The sequence below is a fragment of the Ovis canadensis genome, chromosome 7 (genome assembly GCF_042477335.2).
Source record: "Ovis canadensis isolate MfBH-ARS-UI-01 breed Bighorn chromosome 7, ARS-UI_OviCan_v2, whole genome shotgun sequence".
In the NCBI taxonomy this organism is placed as follows: Eukaryota; Metazoa; Chordata; class Mammalia; order Artiodactyla; family Bovidae; genus Ovis; species Ovis canadensis.
Window position 1 is genome coordinate 24,928,198 of NC_091251.1, and position 10,316 is coordinate 24,938,513.

Here is a 10,316-nt window from a genome sequence, read left to right on the forward strand (position 1 = left end):
AGACCTAACTAGTTGGTACATTTTTCTTGTCTTTTGCACTTGCCTAGAGATATCCACCCCTTGTGTACCTTTATACTTTTATTACAGATTACACAACTTTTACTCTCATGATTAAATGAGAAAAAAGTGGCTTTAGTTGTAATTTATGTTGAAAACATTTAATGTTTGTATTATCAATATTTTGACAAAAGTCTGAACCCAATTTACCAGTTCAACCCTAAAACAATATTAACATTTCATCTACTAATGATGTTTCTTTCATTTTACAAATCCAGAAGATGATTTTTTCCTCTATCCAGTTCAATATTTAAATATAACAGGTGCAAAGTATCAGAATAAATAACAAGAAGTGTTATTATAAGCCACTGTAAGATATTCTGACATGCATTATTTATAACACTACCAAAAAGGAGCAACATAAAAATTTGGGGGCAACCTGCTCTTTTGGAAATAATAAATGCCAAAAACATGAGGACCTGGGAGATAAACTACACTGCATTTGTGTAACCAATTCACGTAATTATTAACCACTTCTACAGCAAAAATCAATACACAGCTGTAAATTTAACATGTCTTTTTTAAGGTTTAATTTCACAGGTTAACAGAAGCTTATGGTAAAAAACTACCAACCACGGAGAAAAAGACTAGCAAGTGTAGGCTGTGAATTACTCCATCAGGTACGCTGCGTGATGAAATAAACAAAACTGAATGGCTAGGATACTGTGCCTTTTTTCAAGTTACAGTGAATTACACTGCCATTTTCAATGTAATAGTAGCAAGAGCAGTCAGAAAACCTATTTCGAGAGTTTTATAGGTATACAACTTGGAACGTTATTACAACTGGGCATTTACCTCCAATGATTAAAATCCACACAGCTCAACAGAAAAGTCATTCAGCTCAACTGATACTCAGCACACTGATGTCAAGTAGCAGTATATGACAGTAGTGGTTGTTTGCCCATCTAAAAGCTGGTGGAGATCTGTTTTCTATCAAATATGTAAATGGATCTAGTTTGATTCCTAAGAGAGTGAGGGACAGGTTAAACAAGGAGATATACAAACCGGGCTCATTCTTGTCCACTCCTTGTGTTAAATTTGGAACTTCATCCCCAAATCACTGCTTGAAACAATAGAGCATGGGGATGGAACAGGGAAGCTTAGCAGACAGACTTCCCAAGCTCACTGCCCAGCTTCTTGAGCTACTGACATCTCTTGTATGTAAAACTTGCATTACCTTGCACTTAAGCATAACTATTCCTAAATTGTACTAGATGCCCACACTCACCGTTTCTCTTTCTCCACACTCTCTCTCTCACACACATTCTACAGTGCAATGACACTACTCCTCTATATTTTATGGTAAATGTATATTCTGCATTTCCTTGCATAGACCTGATAGTACATAATTTTAGTAATATACACAAATGTGTAACTAATTTCCATATTTCCACAGCACCTTAGATATACATCCTCAAGCCACGTGACCCGAGTTTTCTAATTTCAACAATTAGAAAACAGGCCAGTACACACCCTCAGTGCCCCCCCTACTTCTTCACCTGAGGCCCTTCCCTGGTGCCTACCTGATTGTATTTTCATCTGTTCAGATCTCTTCCACATTCAAAGAGATCTTTTTCAAGTGACTCGACTTCAAGCATAGATCCCTCTGCTCATCCTGCTCTCTTCTCACAGGAGTCTTTCCTTTTCTCACCATCCAATCCTGCTCACCAGGATAATGAAATAAAATATAAGCCTGTTGATCATTATTAAAATGGTTATATGCCCCCAATATATTAAACCTAAAGTTTCAATTAGTACTTAGAACTGATACATATTCTTTTTGATATAATATACAATGCCTGGATTATTTTGTGTCTGCATTTTCTGAAAATTATAAAATGATTTTATTTCAGCAACGTACAGCTGAATTTATTCCAAAGACTATCTACACAGTTTAGTCCTGACATTTGGATACATATTAAAAGGTAAATTATAGAAATTATTTTAAAAGTATAAAAGGAATACAGATGTGAGATTACTCAATGGCTATTACAAATTCTCAAAATGATATATAATGGATAATAAAATTTATTTCTCTGTGCCTGGTCCTGTTTTTCTTTTACATAATAGTCAATTTGTATTATTTTACAGAATTCATATTTAGCAGATTGGAGACAGAACAGATTCAGTATAATAACCAGTAAGAACTATTACTACAAAAAGAGAACATGCTGTTAACATCAAGATTTTCACAAGATAAAGAATGTACTATCCATTTTCAGTGCACTCCATTTTTGTTTCTTTCCTTTCCATGTACACTTTGCAAATATTGATAACTGAATTAGGTAACTTCTCTGAAAAACGGAAGTGTTAAGTTTGTTGGAATTCTAGCTTAGTAAAAGAAAAAAGAGCAGAGTCTGCGATTACACCCGTTATTTGGTTATCGGTTTTAATCAGAGGCTTTCATAGCCCTGACAGGTGATGGAGAGACATGCGGGTCACTGGCAAATGGAGGGGAAAAAGTGAAATTGTGCTAACACGGTCAACAACAGGACTAAGAGGTCAAGACACCTTCTCATGCACTAGGACTCCCATTCAGAGAAGAGTATGTCGGGTTAGAAAACATGACGCTTGAATCTGGACCCACTCAAATATCACTCCTTAATTTTTAATCCAGGCGCCAGTTTGTCCACTTAAACACCCCAAGCCTCACTGAAGCCTAGTTATTTCACTCGCCAGGATCCACACTGCTAGTTGAGAGGTTTATTACCACAAAGTGGGCAAAGACCTTGAGAACTAGAATGAAGAGCAGAAGTGTAGCAGAGAATATTAAGGGGACTTGGGAAGGTGCCAAGACTTAAGAAAAATGTGTGAGAGGACACGCTTGAAATAGGAGAGGAAAGAACCTATCCTGCCCTGGTGGGTGAAATAGAATGAGAAGGGGCCAGTGAACAAGGAGGGAAGGAATCGACCTAGAAATGGGGCAGTAGAAAGAACACCAGCTAGGAAACCAGAAAATCTCAGTCCGAATCCGGTCTGCCACAGTCGGACTTTAGGCAAATCCCTTTGCCTCTGTGGACTTCCGCTTCTCATCTGTAAGCCTGGACAACACCCGGCTCCCCACCCCAGCAAGGCTCAATTAAGATAACGGACGTGGAAGCCCGGCGGCCAGCACCCAGCGCTCAGGGGGCGCCCAGTGAACGTTGGCTGACTCGGAATCTGAGAGCCTCGGCTTCCTGTTCCGGCAACTGGGGCTCTACCACCGGCCGTGGCCCGCGCAGAGCGGCGCGCCGGGTAAACCGCAGAGCTAGCTAACCGGGAGAATGCGCCGGGCAGCTCCTCCGAGAGGCGGAGAGGCCCGAGTGGGCAGGGGCGCAGGCCTCGCGGGCGAAGGGGAAGGAGAGAGGGCGGATACTGCACCTTCCCCCCTCCCCGGCCCCGCCCGGACCGTCCTGACGCGCGCTAAGGAGCGGGCCTGCGCCGCTTCATGCCGCGCCGCCTCCACTCCAGACCCGGCTGCAGCGGCTTCCTTGGCGACGGCGCCGGCGGTAACCGAAGGGGTGAACACGGCACTTAAAGACGGCGGCGGCGGCTCCGGCACTTCCGGTTTCTTGCGCGTTGCCCTCCGACCGGGGAAGGCGCAACGGGGCCAAGAAGGGCGCCGCTCTCTGTTAGACGGGGTTCGCTTTCGACAGTGCCGTCTAGTGGCCAGAGGGGCGAACGAGAAGCGGGAAAGAAACTGCGCGAGAGTGGGGGACAGAACAAATCCAGAAAACGGCAGTAACTTGCTGGAAATTACAGGAAGAATTGTGGCGCGTCTTATCTTTTTTTTTTTTTTTCCCCTTCGACAAATACATATTGAGTGCCTCTTATGTGCGAGGCGGAATTGTAGACGCTGAGATTAGAACAAGGGCCAAGTCAGGCAAAAATCCCTGTCCCTTCATAGGGGAGACATGGAGAGGGAAGGGACCTCTGCCTGGGGGTTTCTAGATGTCTCATTGTTGTGGTGCAAAGAACCCTGACAGGACGTCCTAGGTGGCTCAGATGGTAAAGAATCGGCCTGCAATGTGAGAGACCTGGGTTCGATCTGGAGAAGGAAATGGCAACCCACTCTGGTATTCTTGCCTGGAGAGTTCCATGGACAGAGGAGCCCCGTGGGCTACAGCCCATGGCATCGCAAAGAGTCGGACATGACTGAGCACCTAACACGCAAAGAAATCTGAACTTGGAGTCAGAAAGCTTGGCTTTGGTACTAATTAGTGACCTTCAGCGGGTTAGTCTTCTTGAGCCACGGTTTCTTGATCTGTGAAAGTGATATACTAACATCACTTAGTTACAATTAAGGAAAACCATGTGTGTCATGCAGATACATAAAGATGAAGAAACGGGGAAGGAAGTGAGTGATCTTGCTTTTAGCAGAACCGGAGGCAGGTCTCTTGACGGGTAATTTATTTTCTATTCTGCACTACACATTGGCTGAGAGAAAGAGGAAAGAGGAGGCTTGGGAGATGACTAGGAAGGTGCTAGGTGTAGAATGAAACAGTGGACAAGCTGGGCCTTCCCTTTTTTCTATTATTGCAAGGAACCATTTGTCAGAAGTGTCATGAGGGTTTATTTATGTAATTATTCATCCTGAACTTAAATCTGTCTTCACTCAGAATTTTTTTTTTCAGTTGTTCCCCTAAAAGAATAGTCATTTTTTCACTGGGACTCCTCTATGAATTTTGTGCAAAAAACTAAAACAAACACAAAACACCTGGACGGACTTTGAATGCACATGCTAACAAAATAAAACATCTTCATTTCATTAGCGAAAAAGCTGGCTTTAAACTAAACATTTAAATAACTAAGAGTGCTCGCTTCGGCAGCACATATACTAAAATTGGAACGATACAGAGAAGATTAGCATGGCCCCTGCGCAAGGATGACACGCAAATTCGTGAAGCGTTCCATATTTTTAGCCAGGACATGGAAACAACCTAGATGTCCATCAGCAGATGAATGGATAAGAAAGCTGTGGTACATATACACAATGGAGTATTACTCAGCCGTTAAAAAGAATTCATTTGAATCAGTTCTGATGAGATGGATGAAACTGGAGCCGATTATACAGAGCGAAGTAAGCCAGAAAGAAAAACACCAATACAGTATACTAACACATATATATGGAATTTAGGAAGATGGCAATGACGACCCTGTATGCAAGACAGGGAAAGAGACACAGATGTGTATAACGGACTTTTGGACTCAGAGGGAGAGGGAGAGGGTGGGATGATTTGGGAGAATGACATTCTAACATGTATACTATCATGTGAATTGAATCGCCAGTCTATGTCTGACGCAGGATGCAGCATGCTTGGGGCTGGTGCATGGGGATGACCCAGAAAGTTGTTATGGGGAGGGAGGTGGGAGGGGGGTTCATGTTTGGGAATGCATGTAAGAATTAAAGATTTTAAAATTTAAAAAATAAAAAACTAAAATTAAAAAAAAAATAACTAAGATATCATGGCATCCAGTCCCATCACTTCATGGTTAATAGATGGGGGACAAATGGAAACAGTGACAGACTTTATTTTGGGGGGCTCCAAAATCACTTTGGACAGTGACTGCAACCATGAAATTAAAAGATGCTTGCTCCTTGGAAGAAAAGCTATGATGAACCTAGACAGCATATTGAAAAGCAGAGACATCAGAATGGTCCATATACTGCAAAAAGCTATAGTTTTTGCAGTAGTCATGGGATGTGAGAATTGGACCATAAAGAAGACTGAGCGCCAAAGAATTGATGCTTTTGAACTGCGGTCCTGGGGAAGACTCTAGAGAGTTCCTTGGACAGCAAAGTGATCAAACCAGTCAATCCTAAAGGAAATCAACCCTGAATATTCACTGGAAGGACTGATGCTGAAGCTCCAGTCCTTTGGCCACCTGCTGTGAAGAGCCTACTCAATGGAAAAGACCCTGATGCTGGGGAAGACTGAGGTCAGGAGGAGAAAAGGGGGTGACAGAGGATAAGATGGTTGGATGGCATCATCAACGCAACGGACATGAGTCTGAGCAAACTCCAGAAGATCGTGAAGGACAGGGAAGCTGCCTGCAGTCCATGAGGTCACAAAGAGTCAGACATGACTGAGCGACTGAATAACAACAAAAATGTTTACTGAATCTCTGCTGTGTGCCTGCCACTGTTCCAAGCACTGGGGCTATAATAGTAAACAAAGCAGGCAAAATCCCTGACTTTGTGCAGTTTACATTCAAATAAGAGGAAAGAGACCGCCTCAAAAGCACACAAAAACTACATAATTTTATTGATTAAAAAAATACAAGCTCCAATAGATAACCAACAAGGACCTACTGTGTAGCACAGGGAATTCTGCTTAATACTCTTTAATAACCTATATGGGAAAATGACTTGAAAAGGAATAGCAACATGTATGTGTATAACTGAATCACTTTGCTATAGACCTGAAAGTAACACAATGTTGTTAATCAACTATATTAATGTAAAGTAAAAAAAAAAAAAAAAAGAAATTAACAGTAAAGCTCAGGGGAAAAGAAAAATACCAACCCCCTCAAAACAAACAAACGCACTCCAGAGAGGTAAAAGATTTTCTGAAGTCATGTGGCTAATGACGGACTGAACTAGATCTGAATTCAGATTTCTTGTTTTCAGTCTTATTTTCTCTTTCTATGGCAGGGTTAAGGCTCCCCTGATGGCTCAGTGGGTAAAGAATCTGCCTGCAATTCAGGGGACATAGGAGACAGGGTTCAGTTCCTGGGTCAGGAAGACCCTTGGAGCAAGAAATAGCAACCCATTCCAGTATTCTTGCCTGGAAAATTCCATGGACAGAGAAGCCTAGTGGGATACAGTCCAAACGGCTGCAGAGAGTTGGATACGACTGAGCGACTAAGCACATGTACACGTGGCAGGCTTAAAAAGCCTCTAACCCTGAGAAAGTGGTGGGCGAACATCTCCTCCATGAACCCTGGCCACCTTGTATGTAACCACAAAGGCCTCCCTCCCAGGTAAAAGGGTCAAACGGATACTTACCTGAGTTGTAGCAGAATGCTTTGTGACTTTTCTGAAACTGGAGAGGACCAGAAGCCTCCGAATATCTTGTCCCCCTGCAGGTCTGATGAGCTGGAGACTTTCTGCCCCATCCCCCGCTACCCCTCCATAATAGAGCTGAGAATATAAAAGCCTCTTAGCTGCAGCCTAGAACTGGCTCCTCAGCAGGTAGTTATCCCAGAACTTACATTGTAGTCACCTGGCCCCTTTTGCTTCAGGAGTGTCTTTTTTCATATGTGGGATAAGGATCACTGGCAGCTGGCACCTTGATACATTCTTCCCTTTGTGGTATATGTAAATAATGAACTGTCTGAGGCTAAACTGGCTCCTTGCTTTTATTTTGACCATGCCATGTGGCATGTGGGATCTTAGTTTCCTGGCCAGGAATTGAACCCACACCCCTCTGAGTTGGAAGGGTCGACTCTTAACCATTGGAGTGCCAGGGAAGTCCCTAAACTGGCTCCTTGTATATTTACTGGCTGAATCAGTCAGGTCTGGGCCTTGCCAAACTTGTATCTGTGTGCTTGACAAAACCTACTTAACTGTATCATATTAAGCTACACTCTAGGAACTCCTCAGGAAAAGGCAAGTTATCTAGCACACGTGGTCTGAATAAATAGCATGGTGGTGATGATACAAATCCACCCTTGCTGATCAAAACAAATCAAAAAGCATCATAAAACAATCATATTCTGACATAATGGACAGCAGGCAGGTAAATGTGAGTGAAAGCTAGAGTGGTAAGGCCAAGTGAGAACCCTTTCCAGGGAACCTTGGCTGCGACTTAAAAAAAAAATTTTTTTTTAATTGAAATTTGGCTACATCAGCTATCAGTTGGTTAGGTATTAGCTGCAGCCTGGAGGATCTTTTTTTTTTTCCCCTTGTGGCCTATAGCCTTCTTTCTAGTTGTGGTTCAGGAGCACAGGGGTTCAGTAGCCCCTCTTGCCTCTTTCATAGGATCTTAGTCCCAGAACAGGGATAGAACCTGTGTCCCCTGCATTGGAAAGTGGATTCTTAACCACGGGACCACTAGGGAAGTCTCTGGACTGCATAGTGAAATCCATGCCTGTCTGAGGTAATCAGGTCCTCATACAATTCTGGGCTTCCCAGGGGGCTCAGTGGTGAAGAATCTGCTGGCGATATAGGAGACAAGGGTTCGATTCCTGGAAGAACCTTGGAGTAGATAACAAACTATTTCCCCTGAAGTAGGTTCTTCCCTGGGTCAGGAAGAACCCCTGAAATAGCAGCCCACTCCAGTATTCTTGCCTGGAGAATCCCATGGACAGAGAAACCTGGCAGGCTGCAGTCCAGGGGGTCACAAAGAGTCAGACACGACTGAGCACGCCAGCGGTTCTGACCTCATTTTTAGCAAACCTGACACCTTTTCACACTGGGCCTCATCAGAGACCAGCCTGCCTCGCCGTCCTTCTGCATCTACCAGTCCATGGTCTTCAGGCAGTGGTACTTTTGCTCAGGGACTCATGGGTCAGAGCCCGGATTTCTGGAGTCAGGTAGTCCTGGGTTCCCATCCTGGGTCCTCTCCTTACTAACAGATTATTATCAGGCATCTTTTTATTTCTGTCATCTGTAAACATTTTCCTCCCTCTTATACTTGGAAATTTTCAAATAAAGTTTTAAAGTATAAAAGAAATAGAAAAAGCTTCTGACATAGACATCAGAAGGGTGCAGAAAGAGTGCCTGGAAAATTTTTATTTAGTCTGAATATTACTCCAAATATTTTCTGTCTTGAATGTTCAACTGAGGTTAAAAGAGAAGACTCTGATGTCTTTGTTTTCTAACCCCAAAGTTATAACTCCCAGAAAACAATGGTTGCCTCATGCTAGCTCCCTCTGCTGGGAAGGATCAAGGGTTAAAAAGGAAGAAAACAAAAACACAAGTTACTCCCTAGTATCTTACAGCTATATAAAGCAGTAATCAAAATCTTTGTATCTTGTATCATATTTTCAGCACTGCTAGTTTCTTATTATTTTGCACAGCTGTATAGTTTTTCTACTGAATTGTCATACCACAATTCATTTGGTCATTCTTAAGTCCCAATGTTTTTCTGTGTAACACTGTAAACATCTTCATATATACATCTTTCTTCCTTGAAATTATTGTGTTAGAATAAAATCTCCAAAGGGGAATTACAAAGCCAACCAGCATAAACATCTCCATTTTTCTTGTTACCTCTTGCAAAATTGCTTTTCAAAATGCCGCGAATTCACACTGCCCTTAGCTATACTCAGCATGAGTGTGCCAATTTCACTAAAACTTTTCTAGCGCTGGGCATTATCATCAACATGTACATTTTAAGCATTTACTTTCTAAAGCATTGTACTAGATGCTATAGGATACCAAAAGGAGACTATCTGTGTTGCAGGGAGGTTTACGACTTAGTTCAGGGGTTCCCCAACCTCTGGACCATGGACTGGTACCTCCTGTCAGATCAGCAGCATTAGATTAGAAATAAAGTGTGCAATAAATGTAATGTGATTGAATCATCCCCAAACCATCTGCCCTGTCTATGGAAAAGCTGTCTTCCATGAAATCCATCCCTGGTACCAAAAAGGCTGGGGACCTCTGATCTAGTTGAGGAAACAGATCACAAGCATGTAATAGCAGTTGACCACATCATATCAGATGGGTTAGAGTTTGTTTTTCCACTTCCTCTATATTTTGCACCTTTTTGGAGACAGTACAAACCAAGCTGCCATAACAAAAAGGAGCCTTTTCAGTTAATTTTCTTTTCATATTTAGTTTTTTGAATCAAAGTGTATATAGTAAACATATTCTCCTCTGCTGATCTTTCAGTCACTGTTTCCCTCCGCACATACACTTTCTATGTAATATTTTAGTGTGTGGGTATTAGTCACTACGTCAGGCACGACTCTTTTTTTGCGACCCCCATGGACTGTAGCCCACCAGGCTCCCCTATCCATGAGATTTCCCAGGCAAGGATACCGGGGCGGGTTGCCATTTTCTTCTCCAAGGGATCTTCCTGACCCGGGGAGTGATCTCGTGTCTCTTGCATTGCAGGCAGATTCTTTACCATTGGGTCACCTGGGAAGCCCATTTTATGATATTGACTTGGCCAAAAATTCTTTTGTAACAGCTTACAGAAAAGCCAGAACAAACTTTTTGGCCAACACAATATATGAATTTCTTGTTGTTCAGTCGCAAGTTATGTCCGACTCTTTGCAACCCCATGGACTGCAGCACGCCAGGCCTCCCTGTCCCTCACCATCTCTTG

The 10,316-nt window shown here is 42.7% G+C and overlaps 1 protein-coding gene and 1 non-coding gene across 6 annotated transcripts in view; one reads left to right on the top strand and one right to left on the bottom strand.

Moving 5' to 3' along the window:
* Positions 1–3,624, bottom strand: part of DPP8 (dipeptidyl peptidase 8) — a 53,575-nt gene extending 49,951 nt beyond the window's left edge. For 2 of the 5 annotated variants that reach the window (XM_069595410.1, XM_069595415.1), the window contains exons 1-2: positions 3,418–3,624; positions 1,581–1,717 (exon numbers count right to left, since the gene is read on the bottom strand). In XM_069595410.1, the coding sequence (XP_069451511.1) occupies positions 1,581–1,617 (37 nt within the window). In that variant the 5' untranslated portion in view covers positions 1,618–1,717; positions 3,418–3,624. Of the gene's footprint in view, positions 1–1,580; positions 3,004–3,313 lie in introns of those variants that run through there. The other 3 variants (XM_069595414.1, XM_069595413.1, XM_069595411.1) reach the window with 3 other exon arrangements.
* A 1,225-nt stretch (positions 3,625–4,849) lies between these two features.
* On the top strand, positions 4,850–4,956 carry LOC138444507 (U6 spliceosomal RNA). Its single transcript, XR_011258524.1, has one exon. It is a non-coding gene; the product is annotated as a U6 spliceosomal RNA (small nuclear RNA).
* Positions 4,957–10,316: the final 5,360 nt, after the last annotated feature.